Here is a 17,997-nt window from a genome sequence, read left to right as displayed (position 1 = left end):
CCTGAAGGGAGAGGAACCCCATATCCCTTGAGTAGGGCAAGCAGGCCCATAGTAATCCTCAGGGTTATAGGGCCCACCAGATCTCTTTTACTGGGAAAAGGCCTGACCTTTCCCCCAGAGAGTGCACTAAATACCAGAATGGTGGTGAATGGTATTGGACGGCAGTGTACGCCTGTCACTTAGAGTGTGACCTAGCTTTGGGATTGATGACCATAGGGATTGTCCCTAGTTTGCCTGTGGATGGGGTTGATCTACTCCTAGGTAATGATCTGGCGGGGGCGAAAGTGGTAGCTTCTCCAGCAGTGAAAGAGAGACCGCAGGAGGTCAGAGAGACAGGGCAGTGGCGGAGACGGTCCCCTGCAGTTCCCCTGAATGTGTAGTGAATCAGGCCATGACCAAACCAGCTCCCCCAGAGGAGACTGAATTGGAATTGCAGGCAGATGACCATGAGGTCTGTCTGTCTGAAACTTTCTTTGGAAAGTTAGGAGACCCAGGGAATGGATTAAATGAATCTTCCCTAGTTGAGGCTCAGTATTGAGAAAGTTAGCACAGGCTTCCCAGAGTGAAAGTGAAGCAGAGGGAGTCCCTGACAGCTACTATTTAAAGGATGAGGTACGGCTGAGGACCGCAGCCTCACAGCTCCAGGGACCCGGGTTCAGTTCTGGGTACTGCCTGTGCGGAGTTTGCAAGTTCTCCCTGTGTCTGCGTGGGTTTCCTCCGGGTGCTCCGGTTTCCTCCCACAGCCAAAAGACTTGCAGGTTGATAGGTTAATTGGCCATTATAAATTGCCCCTAGTATAGGTAGGTGGTAGGGGAATATAGGGACAGGTAGGAATATGGGATTAGTGTAGGATTAGTATAAATGGGTGGTTGATGGTTGGCACAGACTCGGTGGGCCGAAGGGCCTGTTTCAGTGCTGTATCTCTAAATAAAAAAATAAAATAAATAAATAAATATTTAAAAACTACATCATTTATAATTTGGTCACTGATGCAGGAAGTACGTCACAAGCTGATCGACATCACAAGACCTATAAAGACATTGGGGTAGAAACCGTCCTGAGCAGCAACACGAAACAGGTGATAGTGAATCAGCAGCCTGTTATACTTTCCATCCACGTTTCTTTTCCACTGCTATCACCCGTTAATCAATTTATAGAATGAACATGTAAATGACAGCATAATTTCAATATGAATCAGAGTGAGGAACTGATTTTGTAGGAGGAATAAGAAGGCAACATACTCCTTGGAGTCTGAATGGGGTAAAGGAGCAAAGGGATCTGGGATTACACATTCAGAAATCACTGAAGCAGTGATGCAAGTTAACAAAGCCAACGCAAAACATAAACAAAGCACTGGCCTTCATTTCTACAGGGATAGAATTGAAAAGCAATGAAGTTATCTTAAACTTGTACAGAACCTTGGTTAGGCCATACTTGGAGTACTGTGAATACATTTGGTCTCCATATTACAAAAAGGTATGTAGAGGTACTGGTGAAGGTGAAAAAATATTAGGTATGGCTCTTTGTGGAGCTTAAACACCAGGACAGACCTGCTGGGCTGGATGGCTTGTTTTTCTGCTGAAATTTGATATATTTCTTCATTTTGTTTTACTGCTCAAGATGAGGTTCTACTCGGTCGAACTTGTGGCTAGGCAGTATCACAGACGGACATCATCAAGGTTATTACTCTGGTTTCTAACCAGGGAGACATTTTTCAGCCACACACACACCTACTGTGGCCTGGCTCATTTGAACAAGTAAGACAAAGTACATCCAGCAATTGCATTAAGTGTTCTGGGGTACGTTACAGCAGAGATGGAAAACTCTGGAAGAACTCAACGTGAACTGCAGTGTCAATTAAAGAAATGGGCATGAAGAGCCCACTTGACTGGTTTAATGTAGATGTGGATCAGTAGGCTGTGCCATCTGTTCCATTTCACTTGACTATCAGGATTCAGTGTGTACCCTAGAACAGTGAACGTTCCCTCTTAGACTCCACTCCAAAACCTACTTGAAGTTCTCCTTTCAGCCAGAACATTACTTAATATCAGACATGACCTTTTCCTTATAACAACACGACAGTGAAGCTACCAGAACAGCAAATATTGACACTTGATAGAATGTGCAGTGCATCATGCAGGAGGCAGCCTAAGTGACTGCCTTTGAATTTATGCAAACGCTTTGGCTCTAAATAAGGCAGCACAGTATCCAACAGCCACAAGAAGACTGGGCAAATATTTAACTGTAATAATTTTTCTGAATGAATGACACTTCCTTCTTTTGTGAAAAGGCATTTACTTAAAGTTTAGCAAAATCTTTGGCACCTGTACATCTAAGGCTTGTTTGACCGAGCCAGCTCATTGTACTGAGTCCAGTCATAGAATCAGGTCCTTTGGCCCATTGTACCCGTGTTGGCTCTTTGAAAGAGCTATCCAATTCGTTCCAATCCTCTGCCTTTTCCCCATAACCCTGCACATTTCTCTTTTTCAAGTATTTATCCAATTCCTTTTTGAAAGTTACTATTGAATCTGCTTCCACCGCCCTTTCAGCACATTCCAGATCACAACAACTCACTGGGTAAAGAAATGTCTGCTCATCTCCCCTTCTGGTTCTTTTGCCAGGATTGGTTTCTCATTATAGAAACTGCTCAAGGTCAATGGAAAAAGAGTTTATGAAGTGATTGTTATCCCTGTATTATTATACAGATCTGAGTGCTGGAACATGAGGAAAGTTTACGAGCAAAAGATATTAACAGTAGAGTTGAGTTGTATGAGAGATACTAGCATGTCGAAGATGCAAAGAATGAAAAATGATACTATAAGCGCGTGAAACAAGAAACAACAGAGGATATAAGAAAGATGACTGTGATGATTTGAGCAATGTATGAAGAATGCAAAGAGCTGGAGTACCTGGCATGGCCCTGGGTACAGAGGTACAGATCAAAAAGTGCAGTTAGATAAAGGAAGTAGAGTCATAGAGTTATTTACGGCACAGAAGGAGGCCATTCGGCCAATTAAGTCAATGCCGGTTCTCCATGGCGCTATCCAATCAGTCCCACTCCCTCCACTTGATCTCCATAGCCCTGCAAGTCTCTTTCTCTCAGGTGGCCAAGTAGTGGTAGTAACTCTAACTTGTTGGGCAAGAAATGTATCGCAGTCTGTTTAACACTTCAAACACTAATGCGTTTACACAGCACTGTATGTTTCACTCAGTGATAGAGAAATTTCAGATGCAATTCATCTTAATATCTTTTCCCATCCTGCGTTGGACGAGGTTTTGCTTTCCCATCAGATGAACGCTATTTTGATCCCTCTCATGCTCACGTGGGCTGGTTAAAATCAGCCTCTACAGTAACCAGGTTAAATCCCCAAACGTTGACCAGAACCACAGATCTTTTCTTAATCATTGAGATCTGCTCTTTCTAATTAGCACTATCAGAGGCTACAGACAGAGGGTAGTATTGTTAGGGAGCTGCATCTTTGAACAGGGAAATCTGATTATCAGCATCAGTCAGAAACTAGGCCATAATACAGCTTAGCAGCCACTCAAACTTTTATCTTTGAGCATACATAAATCCAATTTTGTTGTTGACTTACAGGAGTCTCAGTTAAGAATAATTCATTGACTGTGTGCTAATTAAAGTTGCTTGTTTGTTCCCTATGATCCAGTTATATGATGTAGGACCAGAAAGAACTTGAATTACACAGGGGAATGGGTTAGCAGTCCTGCAATGGGGAGTGTAGATTGAATATCTGAGTACTGAGGTCAAAGCACCCAATTTCCCTGCCGACCTCCCCCCCACCCTGCACCACCCACCCCCCCCCCCCACCCCCCCCCCCCCCCCCCACACCCCCTGCCAATTTACCAGTCACTAAAACCTATAACCTAAACCTCCTTTGGACGGCAAGTTACACATGCTCCTGCTCAATGGTCCATTTTTAAAATTCAATTTCAGGATGTGGGGAAGACCAGCATTTATTACCCATTCAGTAGTTGCCCTGAAACATTAGTGATGACCCTTCTTTGGATTCCTAATCCAGTAACACAACTGCTACAATACTGTACCTGAAGTCAGCTGTGGCTCAGTTGGTAGCAGCCTGGCCTTGTCACAAGGCTACGGGTTCAAGTTCCACTCTAGAGACTTAAGCAAAAGTCTAGGCTAACATTCCCACAGTCGTACTGAGGGGAGTGCAGCACTCCATCAGAGGTGCCATCTTTTGAATGAGATGGTAAACTGAGGCCCCATTTTCCCTCTCAGATCCTATGGCGGAGTTCTCCCTAGAGTCATGGCCAATATTTATCCCTCAAACAACATCACGAAAAATAGATTATCTGGTACTTTATTTCATTGCTGTTTGTGGGATCTTACTGTGTTCAAATTGGCTGCCACATTTCCTACATTACAACAGTGACTACACTTCCAAATGTATTTCATTACCTGTAAAGAGCTTTGGGGTTATGTAAATGCAAGTTCTTTCTTTATTTCATTTATTAATCCAGAAACTCTAGATTATTAGCCCGATAACATAACCATTCTACCATTCTACCATTGTACCATGTTCTCTAACTCAAAAGAATTTATCCCTATGAGTTGTGTAGCAAAGGTTGCTAATTGTGTTCATTTTATTTTAATTACATGGCCTGATGCGTTAATTGGCAATCAATAATTGACAAGGGTTTCCCAGCTTTTAAAATATGTAGCTGCTCCTATTTATGTGAAATGATAAGTCACACATAATCATTGCTGAACTAGCCGACTGATTTTGTTTCCAGCAGAATGGGTCATTGAATTCCCTGGCTTCACATCTGCACCAGATGTTGGGAATGTTCCCAATTAATTGGAATTTTGAGTTTGCCAACATGAGGAAAATCTGAGGCAACACATTATCAGTCGACCAAACATCAACTACCTGCAAGGGAGCCACGACATTCCCTTTCATTTTAATCAACCAGAGTTAATGCGATCAGCCCAGAAACCAGCTTCAGGTTATGAGCTTGATGTTGATAGAGATTTTGCATTGATATAGCGCCTTTCATGATCTCAGGACGTTCCAGAGCTCTTTACAGCCAATGAAGTACTTTTGAAATGTAGTCACTGTTGTAATGTAAGAAATGTAGCAGCCAATTTGCACACAGCAAGATCCCACAAACAGCAATGCGATAATGACCGGATCATTTGTTTTAGTAATGTTGATCGAGGGATAAATATTGGCCTAGGACACTGGGGAGAACTCGCCCGCTCATCTTCGAAATAGTGCCATGGGATATTTTACATGCACCGGAGCAGGCAGAGGGGACTTGCTTTAATGTCTTATCTAACAGATCGCATCTATGGCAGTGCAGCACTCCCTCAGTACTGCACTGCAGTGTCAGCCTTGATTTTTGTGCTCAAGCCCTGGAGTGGGACTTGAACCCAAATCTTTGTGACTCAAAGGCAGAGTGCTACCAACTGAGCCGACAACTGACACAAGAGTTATTTGTTGGCACATGAATTTTGCTGGGGACAGTTGGATATTGGTTGCAGACTGTAGATTATTCTGTGTTTCAAAATCGTCAATCTATTTTTTCTAGTCAATCAGACTGTGCGATTCTACCCCAAAACACAAGGGTGTTGATTTTCATTGCCCTCTCCTGACGTTAATGGGGGCAGGAATGGCCTCACAATGGGGTCAGGAGCCTTACCATTCCATTGACACTAGCGTGAGTCAGGTGCTGTTTTGAAAGGGTGTCCAAAGTGTCTGCCTGCTTCAGGTTGTAGTCTAGTAACCTAATAATCATCAGTTCAAATCCCACCATGGCAACTTGTGAGTCCAATAAATTTGGTAACTTGTGCTCAGGAATTATGAAATAAAAGCTGCTGAATTGTTGTACAAACCCAACAGGTCCATTCATGTCCTTCAGGTAAGGGACATGTTACCTCTACCCAGCCAGGTTTACCTGTGATTCCAGTCCCACACACTGTATTACACTCTCAATGCCCTCACAGCAACGAGCAATAAAAGCAATTTTACCAGCATTACCCACATCACAAAAGCAAATAAATTTTCTTCACTCTTCTTTCAAAGCTTCTTCAAAGTTTAGAACCAACAATAATAAGCTTAAGCACATATATATTTAAACACCTGCTGCAATTTATCATCAATTTTTTCATATTCAATGCCCATTACAATGGTAAATCCACTACAGTATTCAAGGGCTTTATCGTGTACATCTGTCAGAGCTGAGTCATAATACAAACATGTTCAAGTTAAGTGACAATATACAAGGAAGCTTGTTGCAAAAACAGAGTCGTTATAATAGAAGACATTATAACATTAACTGTGCGGGAGGCAGAACAATTTGTGTTATAAAGGCAGTGAATTTTTTGAGTGTATTCAAGGCAGTTTTCTGCAACAACAGGGGGAATTTTATCCTGGTGACAGGGGTCTCAACATCCAGAAAAAGCAACGCTGAGATCCCTGTGTCGCCTCTTCTCTTCTTTTCCGTGCTGTGCTTCCCGTGAGGCAACAGGGCCGCCTGCCACATGGCTAACTGCGGCTGCGGCGGAAAGAGGCCCTTAATTGGGGCCAATTGGCGGCGGGGTGGGAAGGCCGTTCACAGAGGCGGGATGGTGGCGGGAACCCCCCCTGCCACCATCCCACTCGATTGTATGCTCTCCCCGCCTCCAAACCTGCCAAGGGGAAAAGCATTGAATTCCCCCCAATATGTTTGTATTCTAACAATCATGTACATCAATCAGGTAGTATATTAATGAGTGAATTAATAAGAGTAGTAGCACTGAGCAGGTCTGGAGTCATCAATTAAAATTAATAGTTTAAACAATCATCTCAGTCCCAGGACATCACTGCAGGAGTTCCTCAGAGTAGTCTTCTCGGCCCAACCATCATCAGCTACTTCATCAATGACCTTCCCTCCATCATAAGGTCAGAAGTGGGGATGTTCGCTGATGATTGCACAATGTTCAGCACCATTCGTGACTCCTCAGATACTGAAGCAGTCCATGTAGAAATGCAGCAAGACCTGGACAACATCCAGGCTTGGGCTGATAAGTGACAAGTAACATTCGCACCACACAAGTGCCAGGCAATGACCATCTCAAAAAAGAGAGAATCTAACCATGTCCACTTGATGTTCAATGGTATTACCATCGCTGAATCCCTCACTATCAACCACCTGGGGGTTACCATTGACCAGAAACTGAACTGGACCAGCCACAGAATTCTGTGGCTGCAAGAGCAGGTCAGAGGCTGGGAATTCTGTGGCGCATAACTCACCTCCTGACTCCCCAAAGCCTGTCCATCATCTAAAGGCACAAGTCAGGAGTGTGATGGAATACTCTCCACTTGCCTGGATGGGTGCAGCTCCAACAACACTCAAGAAGCTCGACACCATCCAGGACAAAGCAGCCCGCTTGATTGGCAACCCATCTACAAACATTCACTCCCTCCACCACCGACGCACAGTGGCAGCAGTGTGTACCATCTACAAGATGCACTGCAGCAACTCACCAAGGCTCCTTCGACAGCACCTCCCAAACCCACAACCTCTACCACCTAGAAGGACAAGGGCAGCAAATGCATGGGAACACCACCACCTGCAAGTTCCCCTCCAAGCCACACACCATCCTGACTTGGGACTATATCACCGTTCCTTCACTGTCGCTGGGTCAAAATCTTGAAACTCCCTTCCTAACAGCACTGTGGGTGTACGTACACCCCAAGAACTGCAGCGATTCAAGAAGGCAGCTCACTACTACCTTCTCAAGGGCAATTAGAGATGGGCAATAAATGCTGGCCTGGCCAGTGACGCCCACATCCCATGAAAGAATATAAAAAAGATCTAATTAAAATATTTTTGATGATTAAAGGATTTGATAGGGCAAATGGCTAGAAACGATTTGCCCTGGTGGGGGGAGTCCAAAACAAGGGGCGTAACCTTAAAATTAGAGCCAGGCTGTTCAGGGGTGATGTCAGGAAGCACTTCTTCACACAAAGGGTAGTGGAAATCTGGAACTCTCTCCCCCGAAAAGCTGTTGAGATTGGGGTCAATTGAAAATTTCAAAATTGTGATTGATAGATTTTTGTTGGACAAAGACATTAACAGTTCTGGAAACAAGGTGGATGGATGGAGTTAAGATACAGCTCAGCCATGATCTCATTGAATGATGGAACAGGCTGGAGATGTTGAATGCCTTACTGCTGTTTCTACTTTCCTATATGAAGTCTTTATGAGACGACTGTTTCATGTGAACAAATTGCCTTCTTTAAATCTAATAAACACTAATATTTATCCAATATGTATCCCTCAACCAACATCATAAAAAAAAACGATGATCAGGGCATTATCTCACGCTGTTTGTGGGTGTTTGTTGTTTGCAAGCTGCCTGTCCCATTTTCTACATTACAACAGTTACTACACTTCAAAATGACTTCATTGTCTGTAAAGTGCTTTAGGATGTCTTGAGGTCATGAAAGGTGATATATAAATGCAAGTTCTTTCTTGTCTTTCTTTAAAAATGCTATAGCAGAAGGCTCACAAATATTGAAGGAGCGAGATCTGATGACATAATTCAGGCCCCGATGTAAAGCTGGGCTACGAGCCGCTAGTAGAAGCTAAAGGAGAGCAGAATAAAGCTCGAAGAAGCCCAGGTAAGTAACGTTTTCCTTAAACATGCTTTCAACTGTCTCAGCCCCAAGCTCTGGCATTTCCTCCCTAAAACTTTCTAACTCTCACTGTCCTTTTAGACTCTCCTTAAAACCTACCTCTTTGACCAAGCTCTCATATTCCCTATGTGGTTCAGTTTTATTTGATAGTGCTTCGGTGAAGCACCTCGAAACGTTTTACTATTTTAAAGGAATTCTATTGATGGAAGTTTGTGTTGTTGCTAAGTAAGGATCCATGTGATCCAGGAGCAACAGGCAGGGGGAGTTGGAGTGGCCGATGGTGGGGAGGAAGAAGGGGGGGAATGATCAGGAGGAGGGGCCACTTCTACTCCATGGGTTTGTTTTCTTAAATAAAACAATTTTCACAACCTGCTGTTGCTTGCCTGAGATTCCAGACTAAACAGCTCCCTTTCACTGCAGGCAGATTATAGGCATTCACTCGGATGCTTAAGAAAAAGTCCTACAAGTTTAGTGTTGGGCCCGGCACTGATGGGGCGCAGGCCATCCCACTGCTAAATTGGTTGACTTTGCACCTGTTTTACACGCCAGGGGCAGGCGCAACACATATCAGTCACCGCCCTAGAGACTTTCCAAAGGTCATGAGTTCAAGCCTGATCCTGTCATCCAGAAATCGTAAATCAATACAGGAGAATTGTTTGTAAAAGAAGTGAAGATATAATGAGAAGTAATTTCCTTGATGGCTTTAGTTGTTTAACTGTAAAAAAAAATGCAATTATCATTGCAGTCTGTGTAAGCCTAGCTGTGCTTTGTTTGAATTAGATAAACATCTTTTATTATATCCTCTTTAACCTTTGCCAAACAAAAACTAAATTTAGAACAGGTGATTTAGATACCCGGAAAATGAATTAAAGTGTTCTAATTAAATGGCAATTGCTAATCACTGGCATTCAATACGTATGTCTGAACATCGTGCTCTAATTAAGATACGAGTGTCTTCAACTTCTCTCAGCTGATTGTAAAATATTTCCAGTCTTCCTGTATGCCTGGTTTGTCTTCCTATGTTACCTTCGGACTCGACTATTCCAATGTTGTCCCGGTCGCCCTCCCACCTTCCACCCTCCACAAACTTGAGCTCATCCAAAACTCTGCTGCCTGTATCCTAACTCGCACTAAGTCCCACTTACCCATCAACCCTCTGCATACTGATCTGCACTCAGCAATACCTCGATTTTAAAATTCTCATCCCCATGTTCAAATCCCTCCATCGTCTCACCCCCTCCCTATCTTTGTAACCTCCTCCAGCCCTACAACCTTCTGAGTTACCTGCACTCCTCCAATTCTGGTCTTTTGCACATCCCCAATTTTAATCTCTCCACCATTGGTGGCTGTGCCTTCAGCTGCCTGGGCCGAAGCTCTGAGATACTCTCCCTAAACCTCTCTACCGCTCTCTCCTCCTTTAAGTTGCTCCTTAAAATCTACCTCTTTGACCAAGCTTTTGGTCACCTGTCCAAATGTCACCTGAAGTGGCTCAGTGTCAAATTTTGTCTGATTAACCTTCCTGTGAGGCACCTTGTGTCTTGTATCACGTTAAAGGCACTATGTAAATGCCAGTGGTTGTGTGTGTATTTGCATGATTGGATGTCTTGAGTCCTCAATCACGCGGTTGCCTCCCATGTCTTTGCTCATCTTTCTAGAACTCTAAACTTAAATTACTCCATTCTAGGTGACTAGCAGGTGGTTAAGGGGGAACCAGTGGATGTAGTGTATTTGGATTTTCAAAAAGCTTTTGATGAGTTGCCACACAAGAGGTTATTACACAGAATTAGGGCTCATAGGACTGGGGGTGATATATTAACATGGATTGAGGATTGGTTAATGTATAGAAAACAGAGAGTAGGAATAAACAGGACCTTTTCAAGTTGGCAGACTGTAACTAGCAGGGTACTGCAATGATCAGTACTTGAGCCTCAGCAATTTAGAATCTATATCAATGACTTAGATGAGGGGATTGAGTGTAATGCATCCAACTTTGCTGACGATACAAAATTAGGTGGGTGAGTAAGTGGTGGGGAGGACACAAAGAGGTTGCAGAGGCATATAGACAGCTTGGGTGAGTTGGCAAAAAACTGGCACTTGGAATACAATGTGGGGAAGTGTGAAGTTATCTAGTATGGAAGGAAAAATAAAAAAGTAGAATATTTTTGGTGCGAGACTGGGAAATGTTTGCATTCACACGGACCTGGGTATCCCTGCACACAAATCACAGAAAGGTAACATGCAGGTACAACAAGCAATTCGGAAGACAAATGGTATTTTAGGTTTATTACAAAGGAATTGGAGTATAAGAATAAAGAAGTCTTACTGCAATTATACAGGACCTTGGTGAGGCCATACCTGGAGTACTGTGAGCAGTTTGATCTCCTTATCTAGGGAAGGACATACTTGCCCTCGAGGGAGTGCAGCGAAGGTTCACTGGACTGATTCCTGGGATGAGGGGATTGTCCTATGAGGAGAGATTGAGTAGACTACGACTATATTCCCAAGAATTTAGAAGAATGAGGGGTGATCTAATTGAAATGTATATAATCCTTAAAAAGCTTGACAGGGTACATGCTGGGAGGATGTTGCCCCTGACTGAGGAGTTTAGAACTAGTGGTCACAGTCTCAGAATAAGGGGTCAGCCAGGACTGAGATGAAGAGAAATTTCTTCACTCAGAGGGTTGTGAATCTTTGGAATTCTCTACCCAAGAGAGCTGTGGATGCTCAGTCATTGAGTATATTCAAGACAGAGGTCGACAGAGTTTTGGGGACTAAGGGAATAAGGGATAGGGGGATAGAGCAGGAAGGTGGAGTTGAGGTAGAAGTTCAGCCGTGGCCTTATGGTATGGCATAACATACAGTATGGCTCAAAGGGCTGAATGGCCTCACCCTGCTCCTAACAGCTCTAGTCAAACTCATGACTGGATCCTCTGTGACTGTGACAATTCTGTATTATCGCCTCTCATGAGAGCAGAAGGAGACTATTTAACACTGGTACCTTTGCCAGCTCTTTGGTCTGACGCCCCAATTCTTTCCCCATAGCTTTGCACATTTTTTGCTTCAAATATCTATCCAATTTCCTTTTGAAAGTTAATACTGAATCTGCTTCCACCAGCACACTGGCTGTATGCACACTGGCTGTATGCACACTGGCTTAATGCACATTGGCTGTATGCACACTGGCTGTATGCACACTGGCTGTATGCACATTGGCTGTATGCACACTGGCTGTATGCACACTGGCTGTATGCACACTGACTGTATGCACACTGGCTGTATGCACATTGGCTGTATGCACACTGGCTGTATGCACACTGACTGTATGCACACTGACTGTATGCACACTGGCTGTATGCACATTGGCTGTATGCACATTGGCTGTATGCACATTGGCTGTATGCACACTGGCTGTATGCACACTGACTGTATGCACATTGGCTGTATGCACACTGGCTGTATGCACACTGACTGTATGCACATTGGCTGTATGCACACTGGCTGTATGCACATTGGCTGTATGCACACTGGCTGTATGCACACTGACTGTATGCACATTGGCTGTATGCACACTGACTGTATGCACATTGGCTGTATGCACACTGGCTGTATGCACACTGACTGTATGCACATTGGCTGTATGCACACTGGCTGTATGCACATTGGCTGTATGCACACTGGCTGTATGCACACTGGCTGTATGCACACTGGCTGTATGCACACTGACTGTATGCACATTGGCTGTATGCACACTGGCTGTATGCACACTGGCTGTATGCACACTGACTGTATGCACACTGGCTGTATGCACACTGGCTGTATGCACACTGGCTGCTGCATTACTCAATGTTACAATAGTGACTACACTTGAAAAGTACTTAAACTTTTCACAGCATTCGATATCATTGCTGCCCCAACCAGGTCCAAAGCCTTAAATTCAAAATACTTGCCACACATCTGTCAATCTCTCCACAGCCTTGTGCCAACCTATACCCGCTGTCTACTCTAGCCCAATATAACCCCCTCCGCCCACCCCCAACATCCTGCAAACACTCAATTCTTCACACTCTGGTCATTTGCACATTTCTCCCTCTCCTCATCCCAGTCTGGGCTGTTAAAGTCAGAATGTCATGGGTTCAAGTCCCATTCCAGGAACTTAATCCATGCTGGCATTCCCAGTGCCACTGCTGGACTGTTGGAGGTGAGGTCTTTCAGATGATACTTAAACCGAGGCCTCGTCTACCTTCTCCAGTGGATGGAAAAGATCTCACATCAATATTTTAAAGAAGAGCAGAGGAGTTATCCCTGGTATCCTGGGATAATATTGCTGTTTGTGGCAGCTTACTGTGCTGCATTTCCCTACATGACAGCAGTGACTACATTTAAAAAATACTCCATTGGCTGTGAGTGTCCTGAGATGGTGCACATCACTCTATAAATCCAAGCCTTTTCCTTTCCCTTTCGAGAATGTCACGATTACCCTATGTTTCAGAGGCCAAGATGGAGTGGAACTAATTAAATCTGGATCAACTGAGGGAGGTAGACCTTGAGGAAGATGGGGGAGGGCAGTTTGAGGGGGTGGTGGAGGGTCGCACAATCAGATCACCAGGACTGCCATGTCCCTGGCCCGGTTTAGTCTCCCAGTAACGAGCTCCACTGGCACGCTCCCCACCTCCCAGTTAATATCGAAGCCTAAACTCGCCAGTAACTTGCAGCGTCCATGCAACACAGGAGGATGGTTTGAGATGCAATGTTACTTACAGGTTCATGCGACTGCTCTCGATCCCACAGTCTGACACTATTCACAAAGGTGAAATAGCAAGGCCGATTCTGCAAAACAGATCATAACAAATTCACATTCCAAACTCTAGATACAAACTCACAAAGAAAGTCCAGATCGATAAGCCTGATTTGAACAGTCCCACCTCTCACCATTGCCTCCAGGCGAGCTGAAACTCCTAATTCCCAGAACCAAATCTACAGTGTATGTAAAGAACAGAGCAATCGCACTGACAGTGCGGCAGTGCGACTAGTGAACAGGGCAATCGCACTGACCGTGCTGCAGTGCTGCAGTGCGACTAGTGAACAGGGCAATCGCACTGACAGTGCGGCAGTGCGACTAGTGAACAGGGCAATCGCACTGACCGTGCTGCAGTGCGACTAGTGAACAGAGGAATTGCACTGACAGTGCTGCAGTGCGACTAGTGAACAGGGCAATCGCACTGACAGTGCTGCAGTGCGACTAGTGAACAGGGCAATCGCACTGACAGTGCGGCAGTGCGACTAGTGAACAGGGCAATCGCACTGACAGTGCGGCAGTGCGACTAGTGAACAGGGCAATCGCACTGACAGTGCGGCAGTGCGACTAGTGAACAGGGCAATCGCACTGACCGTGCTGCAGTGCGACTAGTGAACAGGGCAATCGCACTGACAGTGCGGCAGTGCGAATAGTGAACAGAGGAATCGCACTGACAGTGCGGCAGTGCAACTAGTGAACAGAGCAATCGCACTGACAGTGCGGCAGTGCGACTAGTGAACAGGGCAATCGCACTGACAGTGCGGCAGTGTGACTAGTGAACAGGGCAATCGCACTGACAGTGCGGCAGTGCGACTAGTGAACGGGCAATCGCACTGACAGTGCGGCAGTGCGACTAGTGAACAGGGCAATCGCACTGACAGTGCGGCAGTGCGACTAGTGAACAGGGCAATCGCACTGACAGTGCGGCAGTGCAACTAGTGAACAGAGCAATCGCACTGACAGTGCGGCAGTGCGACTAGTGAACAGGGCAATCGCACTGACAGTGCAGCGGGTGACTAGTGAACAGAGGAATCGCACTGACAGTGCTGCAGTGCGACTAGTGAACAGGGCAATCGCACTGACAGTGCGGCAGTGCGACTAGTGAACAGAGGAATTGCACTGACAGTGCGGCAGTGCGACTAGTGAACAGAGCAATCGCACTGACAGTGCGGCAGTGCGACTAGTGAACAGGGCAATCGCACTGACAGTGCAGCAGTGCGACTAGTGAACAGGGCAATCGCACTGACGGTGCTGCAGTGCGACTAGTGAACAGAGGTATTGCACTGACAGTGCTGCAGTGCGACTAGTGAACAGGGCAATCGCACTGACAGTGCTGCAGTGCGACTAGTGAACAGGGCAATCGCACTGACAGTGCTGCAGTGCGACTAGTGAACAGGGCAATCGCACTGACAGTGCGGCAGTGCGACTAGTGAACAGAGCAATCGCACTGACAGTGCGGCAGTGCGACTAGTGAACAGGGCAATCGCACTGACAGTGCGGCAGTGTGACTAGTGAACAGGGCAATCGCACTGACAGTGCGGCAGTGCGACTAGTGAACGGGCAATCGCACTGACAGTGCGGCAGTGCGACTAGTGAACAGGGCAATCGCACTGACAGTGCGGCAGTGCGACTAGTGAACAGGGCAATCGCACTGACAGTGCGGCAGTGCGACTAGTGAACAGAGCAATCGCACTGACAGTGCGGCAGTGCGACTAGTGAACAGGGCAATCGCACTGACAGTGCAGCAGTGTGACTAGTGAACAGAGGAATCGCACTGACAGTGCGGCAGTGCGAATAGTGAAGAGGGCAATCGCACTGACAGTGCGGCAGTGTGACTAGTGAACAGGGCAATCGCACTGACAGTGCGGCAGTGCGATTAGTGAACAGGGCAATCGAACTGAGTGCGGCAGCGCGACTAGTGAACAGGGCAATCGCACTGACAGTGCGGCAGTGCGACTAGTGAACAGGGCAATCGCACTGACAGTGCGGCAGTGCGAATAGTGAACAGGGCAATCGCACTGACAGAGCGGCAGTGCGACTAGTGAACTGGGCAATCACACTGACAGTGCGGCAGTGCGAATAGTGAACAGGGCAATTGCACTGACAGTGCGGCAGTGCAACTAGTGAACAGGGCAATCGCACTGACAGTGCGGCAGTGCGAATAGAGAACAGGGCAATTGCACTGACAGAGCGGCAGTGCGACTAGTGAACAGGGCAATCGCACTGACAGTGTGGCAGTGTGACTAGTGAACAGGGCAATCGCACTGACAGTGCGGCAGTGCGACTAGTGAACAGAGGAATCGCACTGACAGTGCGGCAGTGCGAATAGTGAACAGGGCAATCGCACTGACAGTGCGGCAGTGCGACCAGTGAACAGGGCAATCGCACTGACAGTGCGGCAGTGCGACTAGTGAACAGAGGAATCGCACTGACAGTGCGGCAGTGCGACTAGTGAACAGAGGAATCGCACTGACAGTGCGGCAGTGCGACGAGTGAACAGGGCAATCGCACTGACAGTGCGGCAGTGTGACGAGTGAACAGTGCAATCGCACTGACAGTGCGGCAGTGCGACTAGTGAACAGGGCAATCGCACTGACAGTGCGGCAGTGCGAATAGTGAACAGGGCAATCGCACTGACAGTGCGGCAGTGTGACTAGTGAACAGAGGAATCGCACTGACAGTGCGGCAGTGCGAATAGTGAACAGGGCAATCGCACTGACAGTGCGGCAGTGCAACTAGTGAACAGGGCAATCGCACTGACAGTGCGGCAGTGCGACTAGTGAACAGAGGAATCGCACTGACAGTGCGGCAGTGCGACGAGTGAACAGGGCAATCGCACTGACAGTGCGGCAGTGCGACGAGTGAACAGTGCAATCGCACTGACAGTGCGGCAGTGCGACTAGTGAACAGGGCAATCGCACTGACAGTGCGGCAGTGCGAATAGTGTACAGGGCAATCGCACTGACAGTGCGGCAGTGTGACTAGTGAACAGAGGAATCGCACTGACAGTGCGGCAGTGCGAATAGTGAACAGGGCAATCGCACTGACAGTGCGGCAGTGCAACTAGTGAACAGGGCAATCGCACTGACAGTGCGGCAGTGCGACTAGTGAACAGAGGAATCGCACTGACAGTGCGGCAGTGCGACTAGTGAACAGAGGAATCGCACTGACAGTGCGGCAGTGCGACGAGTGAACAGGGCAATCGCACTGACAGTGCGGCAGTGCGACGAGTGAACAGAGGAATTGCACTGACAGTGCGGCAGTGCGACTAGTGAACAGGGCAATCGCACTGACAGTGCGGCAGTGTGACTAGTGAACAGGGAAATCGCACTGACAGGGCGGCAGTGCGACTAGTGAACGGGCAATCGCACTGACAGTGCGGCAGTGTGACTAGTGAACAGGGCAATCGCACTGACAGTGCGGCAGTGCGACTAGTGAACAGGGCAATCGCACTGACAGTGCGGCAGTGCGACTAGTGAACGGGCAATCGCGCTGGCAGTGCGGCAGTGCGACTAGTGAACAGGGCAATCGCACTGACAGTGCGGCAGTGCAACTAGTGAACAGGGCAATCGCACTGACGGTGCTGCAGTGCGACTAGTGAACAGGGCAATCGCACTGACAGTGCGGCAGTGCGACTAGTGAACAGGGCAATCGCACTGACAGTGCGGCAGTGCGACGAGTGAACAGTGCAATCGCACTGACAGTGCGGCAGTGCGACTAGTGAACAGGGCAATCGCACTGACAGTGCGGCAGTGCGAATAGTGAACAGGGCAATTGCACTGACAGTGCGGCAGTGTGACTAGTGAACAGAGGAATCGCACTGACAGTGCGGCAGTGCGACTAGTGAACAGAGGAATTGCACTGACAGTGCGGCAGTGCGACTAGTGAACAGGGCAATCGCACTGACAGTGCGGCAGTGCGACTAGTGAACGGGCAATCGCGCTGGCAGTGCGGCAGTGCGACTAGTGAACAGGGCAATCGCACTGACAGTGCGGCAGTGCAACTAGTGAACAGGGCAATCGCACTGACAGTGCGGCAGTGCAAATCGCACTGACAGTGCGGCAGTGCGAATAGTGAACAGAATTTTGCAAGAAAAGAAAGCCTAGTTTTAAAATGTAAAGGCCTGTTTGTATGTGGAGATGTATATGTGTTTATCACTGTAGTGATGCTAAATGATGAATCTCTGTTCTATTGCGGAGAGTGGGAAGTCAGGTAACCTGTAGATTTCTAAATCTTCGATGTGTTTGAGCTGTTAGTCGCTCCCATGTGGATGCTTAGATTAATTTTTGTCTATTTTTCATAGTCTGCAGAACCTCTACCTCATTGCTGTTGTCTTTGCTCTGGCCTTGTGCTCCCTCTTCAGATCAGTGTGTTGTTATCAGTTGCTGCAGGACTGGACTATCCCCTCTGAATTTCACTTATATACCTTTATCATGTCATTGCAATGCGTTTGCATTCAGCTGTAGGAGCAGAAGCCCAATGACAGTCACTCAACAAGCTTGTATTAATCACTCATTTCCTAGCCAATTACACATATAT

The 17,997-nt window shown here is 46.7% G+C and overlaps 1 protein-coding gene across 9 annotated transcripts in view; it reads right to left on the bottom strand.

The window, feature by feature from the left end:
- Positions 1–17,997, bottom strand: part of LOC137379388 (uncharacterized) — a 145,300-nt gene that overhangs the window by 109,591 nt on the left and 17,712 nt on the right. For all 9 annotated transcript variants that reach the window (XR_010976805.1, XR_010976803.1, XR_010976807.1 and 6 more), the window contains exon 2: positions 13,422–13,490. Coding sequence is in view for 4 of the 9 variants with exons in the window: in XM_068050135.1 (XP_067906236.1) it covers positions 13,422–13,490 (69 nt within the window). In the remaining 5 variants the exon portion in view is untranslated. The remainder of the gene's footprint in view (positions 1–13,421; positions 13,491–17,997) is intronic.

The sequence above is a fragment of the Heterodontus francisci genome, chromosome 18 (genome assembly GCF_036365525.1).
Source record: "Heterodontus francisci isolate sHetFra1 chromosome 18, sHetFra1.hap1, whole genome shotgun sequence".
NCBI lineage: Eukaryota > Metazoa > Chordata > Chondrichthyes > Heterodontiformes > Heterodontidae > Heterodontus > Heterodontus francisci.
This window is presented reverse-complemented; position numbering and strand designations above follow the sequence as displayed.